Here is a 24075-nt window from a genome sequence, read left to right on the forward strand (position 1 = left end):
CATAGTGAAACCTCGTTTCTACTAAAAATACAAAAGATTAGCTGGGCGTGATGGCAGGCGCCTGTAATTCCACCTACTTGGGAGGCTGAGGCAGGAGAATCGCTTGAACCCGGGAGGCAGAGGTTGTGGTGAGCAGAGATCGCGCCACCGTACTCCGGCCTAGGCGACAGTGTGAGACTCCGTCTCGAAAAAAAAAAAAAAAAGGAAAAAAGGCCACTGAGGATGAGAGCACTGCTTAGTATGGCACTACTGGGATTCCAGCCCCTTTATTCCCCACTACTCCAAAGGCAGGGCATCATTTGCATCTCAGTTTCTTCACCTGCAAAATGGGCTATTTTGCAGCCTGAAGGGGAAGGGGATGAGAAGGTCCGCTGGGTCCAAGGGACCAGGATGGCAGGAGGTTAGCAAGGCCTGCAGAGGGCAGCAGTGAGCTGCGCACCGCCCACTGGGCCTGGAAACTGGGTCCCAGGGGTTTTCCAGCAGCAGGAATGTTCTCCAGGGGTACCAATATTAACAGGCAATCACGAAACGACCCCTACACACCATTTATCAGGGTGTGTTTTATGTTTGCCCCATCTGGACATTTTACACAGGGTGCTCTCAACATTTTGTACCGTGGCCCACAGGGCTGGGTGGAAGACAGGACAGCCCAGAGCAGGCAGTGAAACAAAATCTTTGATGGTTCTCTAGGGAAGCCGGGAGATCTGAGACAGGGCAGAGAGAGCAGGGAGTCTGATGAGCACAAAATTAAAATACCCAAACCAGCCTGTCGGGTTAGGGGAAAAGGAAGCAGGATTGGGCACATGAAGAACGGATGACAAAACTGAGGCTCAGAGAAACACTGATGAGATCACACAGCCAGGAATTGGCAGGGAGACCTGAACCCAAGCAGGGCTGGCCTGGCTACTAGTCTGGGCTCAGTCCCTTAGATTGGACTTCAAAGCATCTGCTCCAGATGACACTGGCATTGGGAGGAGGGCATGAAAATCCCTCACATCCACAAAGGGACAACAGCACTTGGAGGTGGATGTTCTTCTCACTTCAAGGAAACCGAGGCAGAGAGGGAGAGGTGGTCAAGACTCAAGCCCAGTCATTCATTTGCCATATCCTGTTTCCTTTTCCCCTAACCCAGCGGGCTGGTTTGGGTATTTTCACTTTGTGCCCATCAGATTCCCTGCACAGTGCTCTCTGCTGTGTGTCAGATCTCTGTGTCCCTAGAGAACCCGCAAAGATTTTGTTTCACTCCCTGCTCTGGGCTGTTCTGTCTTCCACCCAGCCCTGTGGGCCTCGGTGCAGGCTGGCCCCCTTAGAGGGAGGCTAATCAGGGAAGTTCTGAGTCAGGTCGTCCTGGAAAAACTACACTGGCCTCTGGAGCTCAGGTGAGGCCAGGGGACAAACATGGCTTAGCACACGGGAAGGCAGGTGTGGGTACTGAGTGACCTGAGGGAGAAATCCCTATTTATCATACATCATGTCGTCCTGCTGTGAAAAACCCGTGTGGCAGTCACCCACAGCAGATCCACAACGTGAGACGCACGCTGAAACAGGGGTGCTGGCATTGGCGACCCAGCCTGGTCCTCTCTGCCTCGCTGAGTGACCTGCCTGGTCCTGGCCTCTCTGTGAGTTGTGGCCAGCCCTGAGGCTGGTGAAAGGCCGGGTTGTAAGGTGTGAGGAACTCACCTGAGTCTCCATGGAAGGTGCCCTCCCCATCGTTGGGCCAGATCTGCCCGGTCTTGCGGACGCCCACGATGGTGGCCTCAGTCAGACACGACAACCGGGCAGTGCCGGTGACACTTATGGCACTACGACGTGGTGAGGGGCAGAGGGGGGAGGTTGCTTCTGTCGGAGGACTGCTGCGAGTTCTGCGAAGGAGAGCAGCTCTTGTCCCGGAACATGAGGTAGGTGGTGGGGCCTGGGGACACGCGGCTGTACTGGCCAGAGAAGAAGTCCTCCTGGCCGGAGGGGAGCCAAGTGTTCCTGTTTCAGGACTGCAAAACTGGCCCGGACCTCTGTGTTGGAAAGGTCTTTCTGAACCAGGGAGTCCGGTGTCCTTTTTATGGGGGACCCCTGGGCTGCGAGTTGAACAGTCCAATTCGCCGTTGTTAGGGCCTCAGTTTCCCAAAAGGCACAGGGACGGGGGGAGGGTGGCGGCTTGATGGGGGAGCCGCCTCCGGGGGCCCCCGCCCTGTGCCCACGGCGCGGCCCCTTTAAGAGGCCCGCCTGGCTCCGTCAGCCGCGCCGCGGCCACCGCCCCCCGGCCCTCCCCTTCCTGCGGCGCAGAGTGCGGGCCGGGCGGGAGTGCGGCGAGAGGGGGCTGGCCGAGCGTAGCGCCCACTGAGGCGGCGGCAGCTGAGGCGGCGGAGCTGTGCGGCGGTGCGGGAGCGAGAGGCCAGGAGCGCGCGGGCCGCGACCGGGGTCTGGCGGCGGCCTGGCGGAGCAGAGAGCAGCGCGCGCGCCTCGCCGTGCGGAGGAGCCCCGCACACAATAGCGGCGCGCGCAGCCCGCGCCCTTCCCCCAGCGCGCCCCGCCCCGCGTGCCCAGCGTCCCGCGCCGCCTAGCGCCCCGCGCCGCCTCACCTGCCATCAGGGAGTGGGCGGGCATTGTTCGCCGCCGCCGCTGCGCGGGGCCATGGGGGCCGCCGGGCGCCCGGGGCCGGGCCTGGCGAGGCCGCCGCGCCGCCGCTGAGACGGGCGCCGCGCGCAGCCCGGCGGCGCAGGTGAGGCCGGCCGCGCCATGGTGGACCCGGTGGGCTTCGCAGAGGCGTGGAAGGCGCAGTTCCCGGACTCGGAGCCGCCGCGCATGGAACTGCGTTCAGTGGGCGACATCGAGCAGGAGCTGGAGCGCTGCAAGGCCTCTATCCGGCGCCTGGAGCAGGAGGTGAACCAGGAGCGCTTCCGCATGATATACCTGCAGACGCTGCTGGCCAAGGAAAAGAAGAGCTATGACCGGCAGCGATGGGGCTTCCGGCGCGCGGCGCAGGGCCCCGACGGCGCCTCCGAGCCCCGAGCGCCCGCGCCGCGCCCGCAGCCCGCGCCCGCCGACGGAGCCGACCCGCCGCCCGCCGAGGAACCCGAGGCCCGGCCGGACGGAGAGGGTTCCCCGGGTAAGCCCAAGCCCGGGGCCGCCCGCAGGCCCGGGGCCGCCGCGTCGGGGGAACGGGATGACCGGGGGCCCCCCGCCAGCGTGGCGGCGCTAAGGTCCAACTTCGAGCGGATCCGCAAGGGCCATGGCCAGTCCGGGGCGGACGCCGAGAAGCCCTTCTACGTGAACGTCGAGTTTCACCACGAGCGCGGCTTGGTGAAGGTCAACGACAAAGAGGTGTCGGACCGCATCAGCTCCCTGGGCAGCCAGGCCATGCAGATGGAGCGCAAAAAGTCCCAGCACAGCGCGGGCTCGAGCGTGGGGGATGCCTCCAGGCCCCCTTACCGGGGACGCTGCTCGGAGAGCAGCTGCGGCGTTGATGGCGACTACGAGGACGCCGAGTTGAACCCCCGCTTCCTGAAGGACAACCTGATCAACGCCAATGGAGGTAGCAGGCCACCTTGGCCGCCCCTGGAGTACCAGCCCTACCAGAGCATCTATGTCGGGGGCATGATGGAAGGAGAGGGCAAGGGCCCGCTCCTGCGCAGCCAGAGCACCTCTGAGCAGGAGAAGCGCCTCACCTGGCCCCGCAGGTCCTATTCCCCTCGGAGCTTTGAGGATTGCGGAGGCGGCTATACCCCGGACTGCAGCTCCAACGAGAACCTCACCTCCAGCGAGGAGGACTTCTCCTCCGGCCAGTCCAGCCGAGTGTCCCCAAGCCCCACCACCTACCGCATGTTCCGGGACAAGAGCCGCTCTCCCTCGCAGAACTCGCAACAGTCCTTCGAGAGCAGCAGTCCCCCCACGCCGCAGTGCCATAAGCGGCACCGGCACTGCCCAGTTGTCGTGTCCGAGGCCACCATCGTGGGCGTCCGCAAGACCGGGCAGATCTGGCCCAACGATGGGGAGGGCACCTTCCATGGAGACGCAGGTGAGTTCCTCACGCCACGTGTGTGGGCACACCTGCACCGGGGAGGAAAACTAGAGACGAGTAGGGGATACAAAACAAGTTGGGAGGGAGGAGTGGATAGGTAACTTTTGAGTGATTATCGGGTGCACTTGTGGTTCACACGTATCCTGCACCCGAACAAACTCCATTCCCTCCTCCTTCCTGAACGCAGATTGTTAGTGTTTGGAATGGGATTGGGTTGAGGATGGTCTTGTGAGGAATGGGAGGTGGTTTGTTCCTTTCATTCTAGAGCAATGTGTTTGTGAAGTACAGCTTGTGAGTTGGAGGAAGATGCTTCAGGTGGTAACCTCCTTGCCCTGTACTCTCTCCACGCCGGGCAGTGAGGATGGCATAAAAGCCGGAGTCATCTGTAGCGCCCGGATCGGATGCTGTTAGCAGGGACGGATTTATGTCTTGGACACTCTCCGCCACCCCAGTGATCCTGTTCTGGAGGGGTTATATGACAACATTTGTGAAACCTGAGATATGCTAGCTGCTCCCAGGCCATAGAAGTGTCAGGTTTGCTTGCTAGCCAGCAGCCCTGAACGGGCAGGTCACAGCAGGTGAGAATAGGAATTAGAAGGAAGTGAGGCGACAGACAGTTGTGAATCAGTGGGCCACCGAAAATCAACTACATGGGGATTTTATCTGGGGCTGAAGCAGAGCCACACCCGTTCTAATCTGCCTGGCTTTGATGGGAGGCTGCACCCATCATTCACCACCAGGCTCCTCTATGGTGCTAACCCAGCCCCATTTGCTGAGCCTCCAGTGTGCTCCTGCTGTTTCATCTTGCCAAGGATAAGCACCCATCGGGGCTCCCAATCTGTGGTCAGACTCTAGCGCTAAGATTAAAACTATGGGATTGTACACGTTACTTCTGTGCTAGATGAAAATACCATCAGGCGTTTTGGGTGATGGGACTGTGTTTTGAGATCCAGGCACTGTTTGCCATTAGGGTAAGGAAAGGGTGAGCTGGGGTGTGTGTGAGGCTGTCGGGAATCTCTTGGAGTCCTGGTCCCTGTTAAGCTGATCTGGTTTTCTGCTTCATTGATTTTTCTTTTTCTGCTGATGGAGGAGTTGGATGTGCTTGGTTTGTCGGAATCCTCTTGAAACAAGTGAGGCTATTTTTGGCTCTTAGAGCTGCAGCCTTTTTTGTGATGGGCACTCTGTCCTGTTTGTGTTAGGTACTTCAGTTGCTGATCTTCCATTTGCAGCCGGGGTTTCCTGTGGAGTCCGGCTCCTCGACTCCGACCTGCAGTGTGGCCCGGCTGCATTCCCTAAGTCCCTATGTGGGGGCGGGGGTGGAAGGCTGTACTATTCAGAAGCCTGCTTTGCAGGCACCTCAGCTCGTTCGGGGTCTGGAGGATTGCCTTGTGGTTACTGGGCACCAGCCTTGTCTGGCCAGCTGTTGGTCAGGCGAGCCAACTTGAACTGGCTCTCAGTGCTGTGGTGCAGGAGAATTATTAATAAAGAAAATGAGAGGTTTTTAGGGAGATGTTCAAATTGAAATGATAATCTTTGCTGGTGAAGAATTGTGGGTTTCCAGAACCTTGGGCCCAGCCTTTCCTACAGCTCCTGTAGACTTGGCCATGTTGCCCACCACATCACTAGACCCTGAATGCAAGTCAGTAAATGAAAATAGGAATGATTATAGAAGGATGGAAAGCCCAGTGCCTTGAGTCACACAGGGCAGGTCCTCAGGAAATGGCTGAGGAGTTAATTTTACCACTTGGGCCCACTTTTAGCACTTTCTGGATTCTTCTCTGAATGTCCTGAAGGTCCCACAGTCTCTTTCCCATTAGGTTTTATTTTTTTCCCCGTAAATGTTTTTTGTTTGTTTGTTTGTTGTTAAGAGATAGGGTCTGGCTCTGCCATCCAGGCTGGAATGCAGTAGTATGATCATAGCTCACTGCAACCTCAAAACTCTCAGACTGAGGTGATCCTTCCACCTCAGTCTTTTCAGTAGCTGGGACTGCAGGCTCAAACCACTCTACTGGGCTAATTATCATTTCTTTTTGTTTTGTAAAGACAGGGTCTTGCTGTGTTGCCCAGGCTGGTCTCAAACTCCTGGGCTCAAGCATTCCTCCAGCTTCAGCCTCCTGAGTAGCTGGGGTTGCAGGGATGAGCCACCTCAGCAGGCCTCTTAGACGTTTTTAGTGACTAAGGTCACTTAAAACATCTTTTAAAAGAGATTATTTTCCCTCAGACAGTTTTTCTTTTTTAAGACTTAATATTTTGGCCAGGCGCGGTGGCTCACGCCTGTAATCCCAGCACTTTGGGAGGCCGAGGTGGGCGGATCACAAGGTCAGGAGATTGAGACCAGGTGAAACCCCGCCTCTACTAAAAATACAAAAAATTAGCCGGGCGCGGTGGCGGGTGCCTATAGTCCCAGCTACTTGGGAGGCTGAGGCAGGAGAATGGCAGGAACCCGAGAGGTGGAGCTTGCAGTGAGCCGAGATCGTGCCACTGCACTCCAGCCAGGGGGAGAGAGCGAGACTCCGTCTCAAAAAAAAAAAAAAAAAGACAATTTTTTTAGAGCACTATTAGGTTCACAGCAAAATTGATAAGGAAGTACACATACACTCCGTACGCCCACACCCCCACAACCTGCCCAGTTAACATCCACCCGAGGGGCACGTTTGTTACAGTCCATGAACCTACCTGCATTGATGCCTCATTATTACCCAAAGTCCAGAGTTTACATATGGGTTCACTTTTGGTGTTGTACAGTCTACGAGTTTGGATCCTGTTAGGTTTTACAACTCCTGCTTGTTTTAGCCCTGGGCACCTTGACACTCTTTGCCCAGCAGTTTGCTCTGACGTGCATCCATGTGTGGCTGGCGTGGAAAGAGGAATCCTCACTGGCTCAGCCATCTGTCTCTGCCTAACTGTTTACTGATGTTCTTTAGAGGGCTGTGGAGCCTGCTGGTCTGAAAAGGAACAATGAGGAAAATCACTCATGGGGTGGGTGGGGGGAGGAAGTTGCCCTAATGCTCCGCGGTGGCCCGGATCTAATAACTTCAGAATCAGTCTGTTTGGATGAATGGACCGTCCCATTTCCAAGTTGAGGGGCCCTCACGGGAGGGGGCCGAAGCCACCTGTGGGCACGGTGACAAAGTGCTTCCTATAGGGCCCCTCATGGGCTCATCTGTCCCCCTGGGGTGGGGCTGCCCATTTACAGGTAAAGACACAACTGGGAAGCGGCAGGGCTGGGATTCTGGGTCTCTGTGTGAATGCAGAGCTGTTCCATCTGGAACCTGGGGGCCCTGCGGTGTTCTTCCCACTACTCCACACTGCTACCTGCAAAGCACCACTGGGGAGGTTCAGGGGGTCCTTCCAGTCTTTGCACCCTGGGCCCGCCTGTGGGGGTAATGATAGATGGCTGTGAGCCCTGCTGTAAAACTGTGCAGAACCCACAGAAGGAGTGTGTGGTTCTTGCCATCTGGGAACTTACAAGTTACTGGAAGAGAGAGAGAGAGAGACACACACACACACACACACACACACACACACACACACACACGTGTATGTGTTGAAGGGAAGTGAGATCCAAGAAGCTTCCAGAAGTGGCAGGACTGAAGAGGACTTGATCAGTCAGCGGAAGTTGGAGAGCAGAGAGTAGCCGTTTGCCCTAAGGAAAAATGGCAGCAAAGGCTTGGGGTCACCCACATCTGCCCTGTGATTCTAGACTGTGTGCTTTTCTTTAAATGGTAAAATATACATAAAATTTACCATTTTTGTAATTTTTAAAAGTTTGGTAAAATAACCATAACAAAAGTTCCTATCTTAACCCTTTTAAATTGTTTTTTTTTGGTAAAGCCAGTCAAGTGAGGGAGTGGAACATTTTAACCATTTTTATCCATACAGTTTTGTGGTGTTGACTACATTCACGTTGTTGTATGACCATCACCAACATCCATCTCGAATTTCATCTTCCCAACTGAAACTCTGTACCCATTAAATAATAACTCCTCATTTCCCCACCCCAACCCCTGGCACCACCATTCTCCATTCTGTGTCTCTGAATTCAACTATGATAGATATGTAAGTCCAGTCCTGCAATATTTGTCTTTTTGTGATTGGCTTATTTCACTGAATGTAATGTTATCAAGGTTCATCCATGTGGTGGCAGAAATTGTGTGGTTTTTTTTTGTTTTTGTTTTTGTTTTTCAAATGGAGTCTCGTTCTGTTGCCTAGGCTGGAGTGCAGTGGCGTGATCGCTGCTCACTGCAGCCTCTGCCTCCCAGGTTCAAGTGATTCTCCTGCCTCAGCCCCCCCGAGTAGCTGGGGTTAACAGGTGTACACCACCACACCCTGCTGATTTTTGTGTTTTCAGTAGAGACAGGGTTTTGCCATATTGGCCAGACTGGTCTGGAACTCCTGACCTCAAGTGATCTACCCGCCTTGGCCTCCCAAAGTGCTGGGATTGCAGGTGTGAGCCACTGCGCCCGGCCTTTTTTTTTTTCTCTTTGTTGGGAAAGGGTTTTGCTCTGTTACCCAGGCTGGATTATAGTGATTCAGTCACCACTCATTGCAGCCTTGACCTGCCAGGCTCAAGCAATCCTCCCACCTCAGCCTTCCAAATAACTGGGACCACAGGTATGCACCACCTTGCCTGGCTAATTTATTTTATTTTATTTTTTTCTGTAGAGATGGGGTCTCACGATGTTGCCCAGGCTGGTCTCAAACTCGTGGGCTCAAGCTATCCTCCTGCCTCAGCCTCTGAAAGTGCTGGGATTACAGGCGTGAGCCACCACTCTGGGCCAACTGTGTGCTTTTTGAAGGCAGGAATCACTGGTTCATTTCTGGGTCTTCCAGGGAACCTGGTTCTGAGCTTTACACATAGCACATACTGGAAGCGCCCTTCCTCCTTTCATAGCCCATGGGGCTGGGGAATTTTACTGATCATTGGGAACTGACTGATCAATTACTCTGTCTTTTTCTCATTTCATCCCTGTACTTTACTTTCAGAGGATTTTTTTTTTAAAGTGGCTTAAAATAACAACCTTTTTTTTCCCCCCACAGTTCTCTGGTTGGCTAGGCAGTTTTCCTGATGTGGGCCGACTGGGCTGAAATAGGATGGTCTAGTTAGCCTCACCCACACATTCTGTGATTGCAGGCTGATTGGCATTGGGGAGGAGGGGCTCTCTTATTTGTCTTGCAGTTGGCTCAGTATCAGTTGGGACACCAGACATTTCTCCTTCTCTTTCTCAATCTTTTTTTTTTTTTTTTTTTTGTAGAGATTGGATCTCCCTAGGTTGCCCAGGCTGGCCTCGAACTCTTGAGCTTAAGCGATCTACCCACCTCAGCCTCCCAAAAGTGCTGGAATTACAGGCGTGAGGCGCCACACCCAGCCTCCTCCTTTTTCTTTTCTTTTTTTCCCTGTTAATACATAATAATTGTACCTATTCAGAGACTGTGATATTTTGATACATATCTACAATGCATAATAATCAAATCAAGTAGATTAGCATATTCATCACCTCAAACACATTTATTATTTGTTTGTGTTGGGAGGTCTGAGGAATTCTTGATCCAAACACCCAGCCCAGTGTGCCTGTCAACCTTCTTCCAGGTGTCAGTCTTGAGACAGGACAGATCTTGTATTTCTTCATGGACTTCATGTGAGTGGCTGCCCTGTGTTTTCACATTTTTATTAAGCAGCTTAATTTGCCCTTTGGATTCCAGCGATGTGTTGGCGCCAGAGTGACCACTGCATTGTTTTTCCCTTGGGTGATGGACTGGACTGGCAGCCAGTTTGAGTAACTGTGGGGCAGAGAAAGGTCACCCAGGCCTGGAGTTGGCTCCATCATCATCTCTTAAGGCCAGAGCCTCGTGGCCACCTCTCAGTTGAGTACAGGCTCCTCTCCATGGGTGGAGACAGAGTGGGCAGATCTGGGTGGAGTCTGAGGCTGCTAAAGGCATCAACAGCACAGAAGCAGAGTCTAGATCAAATTTTACAAGCGTTCTCTGGTTCAGGAAGGCTGACTTGTTTTGGGAACAGAATGGAGCATTCTGAAACATTTCACTAAAGAAGGCGCTGGGAGTGCTGTTGATTTGACTGAGTTCAGGGGAGTGTGCCTTTTGCTTAGTTTGTTGCTTCTAGCTTTATAGCCCCCTCCCTTCCTTGGTTGGGAGTCCTGTGGCCAGGAGGGCTTGTGTTTGTGACTGCTGCCCTCACCAGGACAAAGAGCCCAGGTGAGCTATGTGCTTTAGCTTTAGCTTTAGCACACTTGAGAGAGGACACAGCAGTGCCTGAGGCCCAGGCTGCAGCTCACCCCTGTGATTTGAGAGGGTCCCCTGTTTAGAGTGAATGAATGGGCATCTTGGAAGCTTTCTCAGGTTACCAAAGAGGAGGTCTGAGTTTTGGCAGAGGCTGCTGCTTTTTGGATCAAGATTCGGGGTGTTGGGGAATTAAATTAACTATGAACCCCAGGGAATATCTTGACCCTGGCTAGATAGAATACAACTGTTGTGGCTCAAACAGGGTGTTTTTTTCCCCCTTTGAAAGTGTAGTTATTTTAATTAAAATACAGTATCCATGTAACATGTTAGAGGTTCGTTACTGTTTTTATTATTATAAAATTTTAATATATTTTTTGTTTTTCCAAGACAGAGTCTTGCTCTGTTACCCAGGCTGGAGTGCAGTGGCACAATCTCAGCTCACTGCAGCCTCCGCCTCCCAGGTTCAAGTGATTCTCCTGCCACAGCCTCCTGAGTAGCTGGGATTACAGGTGCGTGCCACCACGGCTGGCTGATTTTTGTATTTTTAGTAGAGACGGGGTTTCACCATGTTGGCCAGGCTGGTCTCGAACTCCTGACCTTAGGTGATCCGCCCCGCCTCAACCTCCCAAAGTGTTGGGATTACAGGCCTGAACCACTGCGCCTGGCTAAAATTTATAGTATAAAATGCACCATTTTCTCCATTTTTAAGTGTACAGTTCAGTGGCATTAAGTACATCACATTGTTTTGCAACCATCACCACTTGTCAATTTCTAAAACTTTTTCATCTTCCCAAACTGAAACTTTATAATCCATCAGACTTTTAACTCCCCATTCCCCTTCATCCCTAGCTCCTGGAAGCCACCGTTTCTACTCTGTCTCCATGATTTTTGCCTCTCCTACATTCCTCATATAACTGTGCATGGCTGATTTCATTCAAGCAGGGCTTTGAAGTTCCCCAGGGCAGCACTCTCAGTCTTTCTTTTTCTTTCTTGGAGTTTCGCTCTTTTTTTGCCCAGGCTGGAGTGCAATGGCGCGATCTCGGCTCATTGCAACCTCCGCCTCCCAGGTTCAAGTGATTCTCCTGCCTCAGCCACCCAAGTAGGTGGGATTACAGGTGTGACCCACCACACCTGGCTAATTTTTTGTATTTTTAGTAGAGATGGGGTTTCACCGTATTGACCAGGATGGTCTCGATCGCTTGACCCCAGGGCAGCACTCTCAGTCTTTCTTTTTCTTTCTTGGAGTTTCGCTCTTTTTTTGCCCAGGCTGGAGTGCAATGGCGCGATCTCGGCTCATTGCAACCTCCGCCTCCCAGGTTCAAGTGATTCTCCTGCCTCAGCCACCCAAGTAGGTGGGATTACAGGTGTGACCCACCACACCTGGCTAATTTTTTGTATTTTTAGTAGAGATGGGGTTTCACCGTATTGACCAGGATGGTCTCGATCGCTTGACCTCATGATCCACCTGCCTTGGCCTCCCAGAGTGCTGGGATTACAGGCGTGAACCACCACGCCTGGCCTAGCACTCTCAGTCTTAAGACTGAGTTAACTCCCAGCTCTGATCCTTCACAGGGGTGTTCTCTTCCGGAAAACACCCGTTAGCAATGGCGATCTTCCCTGAGCCTTCACGCCCTTAGCTTTGAAGTGGCCCAGAATATTAGTTTGCCAAGGCTGTCCCATAACAAGATACCAAGACTGGTGGCTTAAATAACAGAAATTTCTTTTCTCACACTTCTGGACGCCAGAAGTTCAAGATGAAGATGCCAGCAGGGCTGGTTCCCTGGAGGGCTCTCTTTGGCTTGCAGGTGCCATCATCTTGCTGCCTCTGCACATGGTCTTTTCTCTGTGCACGAACACCCCTGGCATCTCTCTGTGTCCAAATTTCCCTTCTTTTTTTTTTTTTTGAGACAGAGTTTCACTCTTGTCACCCAGGCTGCAGTGCAATGGCACGGTCTCGGCTCACTGCAACCTCCACCTCCCAGGTTCAAGCAATTCTCCTGCCTTGGCCTCCCAAGTAGCTGGGATTACAGGTGCCTGCCACCACACCTGGGTAATTTTTGTATTTTTAGTAGAGACAGGGTTTCACCATGTTAGCCAGCCTGGTCTCGAACTTCTGACCTCAGGTGATCGGCCCTCCTCGGCCTCCAAAAGTGCTGGAATTACAGGCGTGAGCCACTGCACCTGGCCGAAATTTCCCTTCTTAAAAGGACACCAGTCAGACTGGATTAAGGTGGGCAGTAAAGACCCCCACTTTAACTTAGTTATTGAAAGGCCCTATTTCCAAATACAGTCACATTCCCAGGTACTGGGAGTTAGAACATCAACATATGGTGGGTGAGGCATGGCTTAGCTTGTAACACTTGGTTAGTCCGTTACTGGGCAGCAGAGAAAAGGGCTGCCAGGCAGAGGGAGATGGTGCTTGTGTCGGCTCCCTCAGACCTGTTAGGAGGAATGTGAGTCAAGTGTCATGTGGTTTTAGGCAACCTAGCAGGGCCGAGAGGACACTGAGCCAGGCATCAGGAGAACTGCATGCTAAAGCTTCATGTGCTGCCCTCTCTCTCCACATCCAAAAGTAGGCGTGGGAATAGATTATTGCTAAGGTTCTTTCCTTAGCTTCTTTAATTTTTTTCTTTAAATTTAAAATTTATTACTTTTTTTAATAGATAAAGGGTCTTGCTCTGTTGCCCAGGCTGGAGTGTAGTGGCACAATCATAGCTCACTGTAGCCTCAAACTCTCGGGCTCAAGCGATCCTCTCTCCTCAGCCTCCTGAGTACCTGGGACTACGGGCTCATGCCACCATGCCTGGCTAAGTTTTAATTTTTGTTGAGACAGGGTCTTTGTTGCTTTGTTGCCCAGGCTGGTCTCGAACTCCTGGCCTGAAACGATCCTTCCTGCCTCGGCCTCTCAAAGTGCTGAGAATAATTATAGATGTGAGTTATTGCACCCAGCCTGAGTTTATTAACACAACTTTTTCCATCTCTTTTCTCTTTATCTTGGTTTATGTCTCCCCCCACCCGCCTTTTTTTTTTTTTTTTTTTTTTGAGACGGAGTCTTGCTCTGTTGCCTAGGCTGGAGTGCAGTGACACAATCTCGGCTCACTGCAAACTCCACCTCCCGGGTTCACCCCATTCTTCTGCCTTAGCCTCCTGAGTAGCTGGGACTACAGGCGCCCGCCACCACGCCCGGCTAATTTTTTTGTATCTTTAGTAGAGACAGGGTTTCACCGTGTTAGCCAGGATGGTCTTGATCTCCTGACCTCGTGATCCGCCCGCCTCGGCCTCCCAAAGTGCTGGGATTACAGGCATGAGCCTATTTCCCTTTCTTATTAAAAACCAAGGCAACCACCTCTCCCTATCCAATCTCTCAAAGGTATTTATTGAGCATCTTCTATGTGCCTGGCACTATCTTCATGGAAATCCTTTCTTGGCTTTATTCATTGATTTACGGAAAGGCTTATCTTCAAGGGCCTTGTCTTTAAAATAATAACAACAAACAAACAAAACCTTTCTAAAGTCAAAGCGTTTTCCCCGTGTATCTTTCTTTAACGGTATATTTGCAGCTGTTTCCTGTTAATCCTTTGTCTGTCTGGCTTCCTTCTTTAGGGTGATAGGATCCTTAAGACAAGCACAGAGTATGCCCTGCTGTGGTGTCCTGTGGGATGGGCCACACTCTGACCCTTTAACGGTGTTTGATGTGACGATGCACCTGAGCCCACGGAGGTCTGTGCCTCGAGCCCCGTGGGCGTTTGCAGATTGAAGATGGAATGATACGCGCCATCTCTGAGATTTTTATTTGCTCAGACCTTCCCTTGTTCTGGCCCAACCCCACTTTATCACGTCTAATAAGTGGTGGTGGGTTTCGGGGGCATAGTGACACAGGTGGCCCGGCAATGAAACTTGTTGGCTTTGGAGATTATCCCACTGGTTCTGTTTCCTTCTTTGCTGATGATTGGCCCTCCCTGGCTCACCCTTAGAGAGCTTCCCAAATCCTCAGACTGGGGCCTGCTAATTAGCAGTCTTGGATCCTAGCTCTCACTGCCATGACCTTGCAAAATGCCTGTAGATCTGGATGGTGGCCGGTGCCCCTGGGCAGAGCAATCAGCACATTCACAGACCCACCTTCCTGGGGCTGGGGTGGGAAGACCAGACACCCCACTGATGTAGTAAATATGACTTTCATGGAGGCTGCTTCATGGGCCCTGGAAAGATTCTTGTAAAGTGGCTAGAGCAGGATTATTGTAATTATACTCCCTCCACTGATTGAGTCGGAGGGAGTGTGAGACAAACACTCTGGCCTGGAGTAACCTGCCCAAGGTCAAGTGGTTGGTGGAGGGGCTGGCACTGCCTCTCTCCTCAGACTGAGTGGTTGTGTTAATCACAGGAGAGCAGACACAGAATGACTGCCGAGGTGGAGGAGACCTGGATCAGTTGCTCAGCAAACCGGTTTTGGGCACCTGCTGTGCCGGGCACAGATGGCACTCAGTATGGTCAGGCAGGCCTTCCAGCAGGTGAGCTTTGGTCTGGTGGGAAGACAGCCTCATTAACCTAAGTGCCATGATAGAAATCATCTGGCCCAGCCTTTAGTCTGGGTCTTGAAGGCGTCAGCCGTCTAGGAACATGTTTCCCCTCTCTTATTTTGCAAATCTCCAAGGTAGAGATTTCCCGGCTCTTGATAGCTCCTTCTGGGACGCTTTGGTAAGGCTTCTCTAGCAAGTTGTGTGGCAGGGGGCCCCAGAAGACAGAACTTTTGGAAGGGCACTGCCCATCCATCTGCTTTTCCCACCAACAGTCAAGGGCTGTGAACGCTGACCTGCTGCTGACAGTGGTCTGTTGTGCAGGTTCTGGGAGGGGCAGAGGGACGAGATCTGGCTGGGAAAATGCAGCGGAGATACACAGAGGTAGCCGGCTGTGTGTGCACAGGGCCAGTGCAGGGCCCAGAGAGCCAGGTGAGTGACCAGGGAGCACTGGGAAGGAACCATCTCCAGGCAAGGCCAGGACACAACCAAGGGGACCCCAGAAGAAGAGAGGGGGGCCTTGTGCAGCAGCCACAGAGAGAGAGAGAGAGAGAGAGCGCGCACGCCAGAAACTGAGCAGCCCGAGGAGATCCTCGACTCAAGTGCCACTGTTGGCTCAAGAAGAGCTTTTGAAGATTCACTTCACTTTAAAGGCCTGACATGCTTCCATGTTTAAAGTGCTACTGGGGTCAGTTTGTATGCTTGTAGAGTAGGGAAAGATTTTCTGCACGTGACAAGGTATTGATGAGCATTCGAAGCAGCCTACAGGCAACATGTGTTGACTTAGTGCGGGGAAAGGATGCAGGCTTTGAAGGGAAAAGATCTGAACTTGCCCAGAGCCCTGGCACTTGCCACTGTGTGGCCTCACACAGCGACTTAATTCTCCCTTGGCTTCCGTCAGCTGGAGAGGACGACCCTTCCCCTTGGGGGCTTCATGGGAGTAGCGGGTGCAGACCATCTGGCCTCCTGTCTGGTCTCATAGAGTCTCCTGTTCATGCATCTAATGTCAGTAGATTCAACACCACTTAGCAAAAAAATATTAAGGAGAAATGCATAATTTAGTATGGACATTTCACTCACTCGGCTCAGCCACTGCATAACCAGTATGAGCTCCGGGGGGACCCAGGGGTGTGCCAGGGCCCTCATTCTCCTCCCATAATCCCCCTGGGCCGAGTGGAGTTCTTACATTTTTTTTTTTTTTTTTTTGAGACGGAGTCTTGCTCTGTGCCCCAGGCTGGAGTGCAGTGGCGCGATCTCTGCTCACTGCAAGCTCCGCCCCCCCGGGTTCACGCCATTCTCCTGCCTCAGCCTCCCGAGTAGCTGGGACTACAGGCGCCTGCCACCTCGCCCGGCTAATTTTCTTGTATTTTTAGTAGAGACGGGGTTTCACCGTGTTAGCCAGGATGGTCTCGATCTCCTGACCTCGTGATCCGCCCGTCTCGGCCTCCCAAAGTGCTAGGATTACAGGCTTGAGCCACCGCGCCCGGCTGAGTTCTTACATTTTAAAGGTTATGTGATGGACTGCATGTTTGTATCCTCCTGCAAATTCCCCCTTTGTTTTTTGCTTGTTTGTTTTTGAGACAGTGTTGTCTGTTGCCCAGGCTGGAGTGCAGTGGTGAGATCTTGGCTCACTACAACCTTCCACCTCCCAGGTTCAAGCAATTCTCGTGCCTCAGCCTCCCGAGTAGGTGGGACTACAGGCACACACCATCACAACTGGCTAATTTTTTTGTACTTTTAGTAGAGACAGGGTTTCACAATGTTGGCCAGGCTGGCCTCAAACTTCTGACTTCAGGTGATCTGCCTGCCTCGGCTTCCCAAAGTACTGGGATTACAGGTGTGAGCCACCATGCCCAGCCTCCTATTTTTAAACCTTAACCCCAGAGGTGACAGTATAATTAGGAGGTAGGCTCTTCAGAAGGTGATTAGGTCATGAGAGTGGAGCCTGCGTGAATGCGATTAATGCCCTTATTAAAAGAGACCCCAGAGGGACTCTTAACACCATCTCACATATGAGGACACAGTGAGAAAATGCCGTCTATGAGGCAGGAAGCGGGCCCTCAGAAGACATCGAATCTGCCAGCGCCTTGATTTTTCCTTCTGGCCTTTCCTTGCCTTGTCTGGGTGGTGACTGGGCAGCAAATCCCAAAGAGGCTGAGCTGCCCTGTGCTTGAGGGAGCTGGGCAGATGGTACTTTGTGTAGCCTGTTGCATTTTGCAGAATGTCTTCTCTCACAGGGGTTCCTGTGGAGGAGCGACAAGAACCCCCTTAGCTGAATGTCGGGAGGTTTTAGGTGGAGGGCTCAAAGTCACCCCCAGGGCTCATTTGACATCTACCTTAGCTGGGTAGATAGGATCATCTTTGTCCCACAGTCCTCCCCAGTTTTGTGAAGTGATGCATTGGCGTGAGCCCAAGGGTGCAAAGGGTGGGCTGGCAATGCCCACGTTCAGTTCTCTGTCCCTGAGGCACGGAGGTGGTTGTGCTGCGCTCAGAGCCGCCGTCTGACTGGTTGGAGTTCTGCTCTGATTTTGTGAATCACCCTAGTTAAGTGGAAGCTCGGCGTAGCCTGTTCCCTCTGTGGGGGTGTGCAGAAGCACTGTTTATTTTTGCCCAAATCTTAGAGTGATAAATGGAACTCATTTATAAATTCTGACTTCCAAAAGCTTTCCACTTTCTCCCTTAGGAACATGGATAAAATCTCCACATTTGTTTCTGGAAACATGGATTGTTACCTGAAACCTGCTTTTCAGATGTTCTTGATTTGAAAATTGTTGCCAGGCTGGGCGTGGTGGCTCATGCTTGTAATTCCAGCACCTTGGGAAGCTGAGGTGCTGGAATTTGAGACCAGCCTGGGCAACATAGCAAGACCCCATCTCTACAAAAAATTTAAAAGTGAGCTGGGCATGGTGGCATGTGCCGGTAATCTCAGCTATTCTAGGGGCTGAGGTGGTAGGATGGCTTGAGCCCAGGAATTCAGGGCTTGAGCAAACTATGATTGCACCACTGCACTCTATCCAGCCTGGGCGACAGAACAAGCAAGACCCTATCTCTAAAAAGCAAATAAATAAATACACATAAAAACCTTGCTTTCTTTTTTTTTTGGCCGGGAGTGGTGGCTCATGCCTGTAATCCCAACACTTCGGGAGGCCGAGGCAGACAGATCACCTGAGGTCAGGAGTTCAAGACCAGCCTGGGCAATGTGGTGAAATGTCGTCTCTACCAAAAATAGAAAAATTAGCTGGGCATGTTGGTACACATCTGTAATCCCAGCTACTCGAGGAGGCTGTGGCAGGAGAATTGTTTGAACCTGAGAGGCAGAGGTTGCAGTGAACCGAGATCTTGCCACTGCATTCCAGCCTGGGTGACAGAGCGAGGCTATCTCAAAAAATAAAAACCGGCCAGGCACAGTGGCTCACAGCTGTAATCCCAGCACTTTGGGAGGCCAAGGTGGATGGATCACCTAAGGTCAGGAGTTTGAGATCAGCCTGGCCAACATGGTGAAACTCCATCTCTACTAAAGATACAAAAAATTAGCCGGACATTGTGGCAGTTGCCTGTAATTCCAGCTACTCTGGAGGCTGAGGCAGGAGAATCGCTTGAACTCGGGAGGCGGAGGTTGCAGTGAGCCGAGATTGTGCCATTGCGCTCCGGCCTGGGCAACAAGAGTGAAACTCTCAAAATTAAAAACAAATAAAAAAAATAAAAATAAAAACCATTGCTTTTTTCATAATAGGTACAAATTTTAAAAAATAAAAAAACATTGCCATCTTCAAATCTCCACAAAAATGGAAAGACAGGACAGTGCCAGTCAGCCACTTTCTGCAGTCACCACAATCCCTTCTCTCTCCCTCATTTTTAATGTGTGTGTTTTTTTAAATTGTGGTATAATACACTTAGTATAAAATGTACCATCTCAGCCACTTCTCAATGTGCGGTTCAGTAGTGTTAAGCTTCCAGTGTTTCGTAAGTGGCAGAGTTGATGGGAAAACACTGATCTTCAGGAGGGGTTTGTTCAGTGCCAGCATCCCTCTAGATGTGCAGGCAGATAAAAAGATGGTTCAGATACAGTCCTTAAATAGGTGCCAGGAGCCAGCAGGCCAGGGTGGGAGCCAGGACAAGCTGGCACCTAAAATAACGGTAACATAGGGCAGGTGGTGAGGCTCTGTGGATGGATCAGGGCCAGGGGCTGTGTGGGAAGGGAAACCTCACATCTATCCTGCTTCTTAGGGGAAGAGGTTGTGGAGGGGAGGGTGTTCCAGGCAGGGAATGTGGGCAAGAGGTCGGGGTCTAGAAGCGTTCAGTACAGTCGTCCTTTAATATCCACAGGAAATTGGTTCCAGGACTCCCTTGCGCAGCAGTCCCCAGCCTCCTCTTTGACACCAGCGACCAGTTTCATGGAAGACAGTTTTTTCACAGGCCAGGGGTTAGAAGATGGTTTCGGGATGAGACTGTTTCAGCTCAGATCATCAGGTATTAGATTCTTATAAGGAGCCCACACAGCCTAGATCCCTCGCATAAGTAGGCCACAATAGGGCTTCTGCTCCTACGAGAATCTAATGCTGCTGCCGACCTGACAGGAGGTAGAGCTTAGGCAGTAATGGAGCAATCTCACTGCTGTAAATACAGATGAAACTTCGCTCTCTGCCTACCACTCACCTCCTGCGCCGCAGCCCAGTTCCTAACAGGCCACAGACTGATACCAGTTCATGGCCCAGGGGTTGGGGACCCCTGCCCTTGGGGACCCCAGAATCCTTGGATGCTTCAGTCCTTATGTAAAATGGCAAGCTAGCTTTTGCATATAACCTATACACATCTTCCTGTACACTGTAAATCATCCTGAGATTACTTATAATACAGTCATGTACCACATAATGACATTTTGGTTAATGACGGTGGTCCCGTAAGATGATAATACTGTATTTTCACTGTACCTTTTCTACATTTTGATATGTTTAGAAACAAATATCACTGTGTCCCGATTGCTTACGGTATTCAGTACAGTACCATGCTGTGCAGGTTTGTGGCCTGGGAGCAATAGGCTGTACCATGTAGCCCAGGTGTGTAGTAGACTGTCATGTAGGTTTGCGTAGGTACACTCTATGATGTTTGCATGAAGACGACATTGCCTAATGATACATTTCTCAGCATGTCCTCTTTTAAGCAAGGTATGGCTGTATCTAATATAATATAAATGCTTTGTAAATAGTTGTTACACGGTATTGTTATTATATTTGTATTATTTTTATTGTTGGTTATTTCTTTTCAAATAGTTTCATTCTGAGGTTGCTTGAATCTGCAGGTGTGGAACCTGAGGCTGTGGAGGGCACACTGTATGCTCAGAAAGTGGCAGGCTCTGGTTGGAGAGTTGATGTAAAATGTGGGCAACAGGGAAGGTGAGGGTGGATAGGAGAGTTGGGGTCATCCTCTGTGGGTCTCAGAAGCCAGACTGAGGGTGTTGTGCTTTCTTTGAGGATAATAGGGAGCCACTGAAGGTTGTTAAGCAGGAGAGGGGGTGCCTTTGGAGCTTTGCGTTGGGAAGGTGGGTTTAGCAGAAGTGTGTGTGATGGTCCAGTGGGAGTCAGGTACCTAGAGCTGTTGTCTTGAGGGGAGGTGGGGAGGAGTGGGAAGGGATGGAGAGGACGAGGAATATGAGCCAATTCTGGGGAGGGGGTGACAGAAGGGGAGGCTGTGTGAGCATGGGGATGGCGAGGGCTGTGCTGGAGGGTTTCAGGGTGGGCCTTTAGGAGAGATGACCAGGCCAGGAATGAAGAGGAAGGACAGAAGTGTGGGTTGCAGAGGGTGTGTGGAGTGGAGGGCCGGAGCAGGCCCACAGGCCTTGCGTCCCATGAGATGCAAGGGGAGGTCACATGAGAGAAAGAAGTGGGGGAGTTTATGTTGCAGAAAGGCTAAAAGGAAGTGACTGTTAGGAGGTTATGGGATGAAGGGCAGAAGCCAGGCTCCAAGTGAGTATAGGAGAGACCAGAGCACTAAATATGGACCGCAGTATCCAGCATTCTGGCAGCAGGGAAGAGGGGAGTGAGGATTCAGGATTGGGGTTTGAGTGCTCCCCGAGTGTCCACCGTTGGCCTGCTCTGTTCCAGGGACAGGGCCACATCTTTGTCTGTGTGCCGAGGAGGGAATTGGTGGGCCAGAGTCCCAGGGGGAGATTCCTCCAAGTAGGGGCTCCAGAAAGGTGAGTGATGTGTGTGGGTCTATGGGAAGGTTGGTTGCCCCCACAGAGAGGTGACTGGGTTACTACTGAACAGCTATCAGGGATGATGTGGCTTTGCAGGGGTCCAGTCCATGGGCCTGACGTGCTGTGGCTATGCTTTGAAGGCATTTTCATGGTGGGAGGCCACCGCAGGTAAGGGGAACGAAAGGGTGGCTATGGCGGCTGATCCCCATGGCTGGTGGCCATGGGCAAGTGAAGAGGAACATGGTGCTGGGCACCATGCTGGTGGTGCCTGGGGCAGAGCCTGGCCTTGTGGGGCTGTGGAGCAGGGTGAGGATCTGGGATCCAGGACTGCTGTGCACCAGGCCAACTCATGGAACCCACCCAAGGGATGCATCTTGTCCAGGAGCAGTCGCATGGGCCTGCCCTTGTTTCCTGGAGCAGCTGGTGAGGTACTGTTAGAATTTGGCCCTAACAGGACTGGGCCCAGTGGGTCACACCTGTAATCCCAGCACTTTGGGAGGCTGAGGCTGGTGGATCACCTGAGATCAGGAGTTCAAGACCAGGCTGGCCAACATGGCGAAACCCCGTCTCTACTACAAATACAAAAATTAGCTGGACGTGGTGGTGCATACCTGTAATCCCAGCTACTCAGGAGGCTGAGGCTAAAGAATCACTTGAACCCGCAGAGGTTGGAGTAAGCCAAGATCACACCACTGCACACCAGCCTGGGTGACAAGAACGAAACTCCGTCTCAAAAAAAAAAAAAGAATTTGGCCCTAACAAATGCAGGTTGTGATTATTACCATAAGTCTGGTTTCCTCTCCCGTGGCATTTCTTCAGTGGCCAGATGGTGTGAGTTGCTCCAGCAGACTCTTCTCTGTGCAAGAGCCAGGAAGACTCTAGAAAGGGATGTCTGAGGAAGCATCGGAGACTCGGTCCGGCATGCCTGTGTCATCTCCTGGCTTCCCCGGCCCTTGTGAGCCCCGCGGTTGCTTATTTATCCTGCTAAGGCCATAGTCTCAGGTTCCAGAAACTCTGGCAAGGAAGTCTGGGAAGGCTGATGGGGATGGGCTGGCAGCCTGGGAGAGGTGCTTTGTTTTCATTCCTCAGGAAGCCTGGGGCTTCTTGTGGAAGCCTCTGCTGCTTTGGGCGGGGCAGCTGTGCCCCCAGAAAGCCAGCTAGGGGTCTGCCTCCTAATTCCATGGGTGGAGACTATTGCAGTCAGCTGTTGGGATGCAGGGGAAGGTGGTGGTAGGACTGGGGTGCCCTGTCTCCTTTGCCCCCATGAGTGCAGGGGATGGATCTGAAAGGAGAGGGGAAAATGGATGTTTTCTTCTTTGTCTCTCCTTTCTCTCTGCCCTCAAGTCTGTGAATTAATTGGAGTCATTCCCAAGGGAGGAGGGTCACTTTATTGAATTTTAAGACAAGAAAGGGCCAGGCGCGGTGGCTCACTCCTGTAATCCCAGCACTTTGGGAGGCCACGGCGGGTAGATCAGGAGGTCAGGAGACCATCCTGGCTAACTCGGTGAAACCCTGTCTCCACTAAAAATACAAAAAAAAATTAGCTGGGCGTGGTGATGGGGGCCTGCAGTCCCAGCCACTCCAGAGGCTGAGGCAGGAGAATGGCGTAAACCTGGGAGGCGGAGCTTGCAGTGAGCCAAGATGGCGCCACTGCACTCCAGCCTGGGTGACAGAGCTATACTCTGTCTCAAAAAAAAAAAAAAAAAGACGGCATGACAGGGCATGACACTGACGAGACCTTGGACATCAAAGGCTGGAGCAGGACTTCCTTCTAGGGAACATACTCAGATATGTAGGTGCCACCGTGTGGGCTCAAACACCCAGGGTGGCCCAGAGCTGGTGGCTTAGGACTGGTGATCTGTCCTTGGCTGCTCTTTTTTCAGAACTGTTTTGGTTTGAAGCTCAAAGGGGGCTTTTTATTTATTTATTTAGAGACAGGGTCTTGCTCTGTTGCCCAGGCTGGTGCAGTGGCACACTCACGACTCACTGCAGCCTCAACCTCCTGGGCTCAAATAGTCCTCTCATCTCAGCATCTCAAGTAGCGGGACTACAGGCATGCACCACCATGCCTGGCTAATTTTTAATTTTTTTGTGGAGACAGGGTTTCACTATGTTGCCCAGGCTACAAGGGGACTTTTAATTATTTTTAATTAAAAAAAAGTTTTGAAACAAGGTCTCACTCTGTCACCCAGGCTGGAGTGCGGTGGTACGATCACAGCTCACCACACAGCCTTGACTTCTCCAGGCTCAGGCGATTCTCCCACCTCAGCCTTCTAATTAGCTGGGACTACAGGCACACACCACCATGCCCAGCTAATTTTTGTATTTTTTTGTAGAGATGAGCTGTCTTCATGTTGCCCATGCCAGTCTCAAACTCCTGGGCTCAAGCGATCCACCCACCTCGGCCTCCCAAAGTGCTGGGACTCTGGGCATGAGCCACCATGCCTGGCCAAGGGGGCTTTTCAAAGGCTGGGCTGGGCTGTTCATTTGGAAAAAGGTTGGGGATGTTTTCACTTCACCAGGACTTCTGCCAGTCAGCAGGCTGATACATGGCATTAGGAGCCCAAGTCTTGCCTGGTGCTGGTGGACGTATCCAGGCCTGAGAGGCCGTAGTCTCCTAGTGCTTGGTGCTGCTAAGCCCAAGCCCAAGGAACAAAGTGGTTACAGGAAGTGGAACATTTAGCCTGGCAGAGGCCAAGGGCAGTAGGTCCCTACTCTGCCTGCCCATGTAATTAAAAAGTCACACACATGTGCGCAGCTGGTCTGATTAATGAGTTTGTTTTTTGATGTCACAGTTTCTGGGCACAGCAGAGCTGGCTCCTCTGCTCGAGGTCTCCTCAGGCTGCAGTTGAAGTGTTTGCCAGGGCTGCATTCCCCGCTGGGGCTTGGGGTCCTCTCCCAAGCTCACCTAGGGCGTTGGCAGTGCTTACCTCCTGGCAGTTCTAGGACTAAGTCCCCATTTCCTTGCTGGATTGCCCCTTCTAGAGCCTACCCTGTTCATAGGCAGTTCACACACAACTGTTTGCTTTTCTCTTCCCAGTGAGTCTGGGTTTTTTGAAAAGTTCCCTGGGTGACTTGACTCTAGCCCTCAGGGTTCGGACCCTTCTGTT

The 24075-nt window shown here is 52.0% G+C and overlaps 1 protein-coding gene across 1 annotated transcript in view; it reads left to right on the top strand.

Annotated features, from left to right (window-relative positions):
- Positions 1-2674: 2674 nt before the first annotated feature.
- Positions 2675-24075, top strand: part of LOC105498477 (BCR activator of RhoGEF and GTPase) — a 134031-nt gene continuing 112630 nt past the window's right edge. Inside the window, exon 1 of the mRNA XM_011770628.3 lies at positions 2675-4012. Within this exon, the coding sequence (XP_011768930.2) occupies positions 2734-4012 (1279 nt within the window). The 5' untranslated portion in view covers positions 2675-2733. The remainder of the gene's footprint in view (positions 4013-24075) is intronic.

This window comes from Macaca nemestrina, chromosome 15 (genome assembly GCF_043159975.1).
Source record: "Macaca nemestrina isolate mMacNem1 chromosome 15, mMacNem.hap1, whole genome shotgun sequence".
NCBI classification, from domain to species: domain Eukaryota; kingdom Metazoa; phylum Chordata; class Mammalia; order Primates; family Cercopithecidae; genus Macaca; species Macaca nemestrina.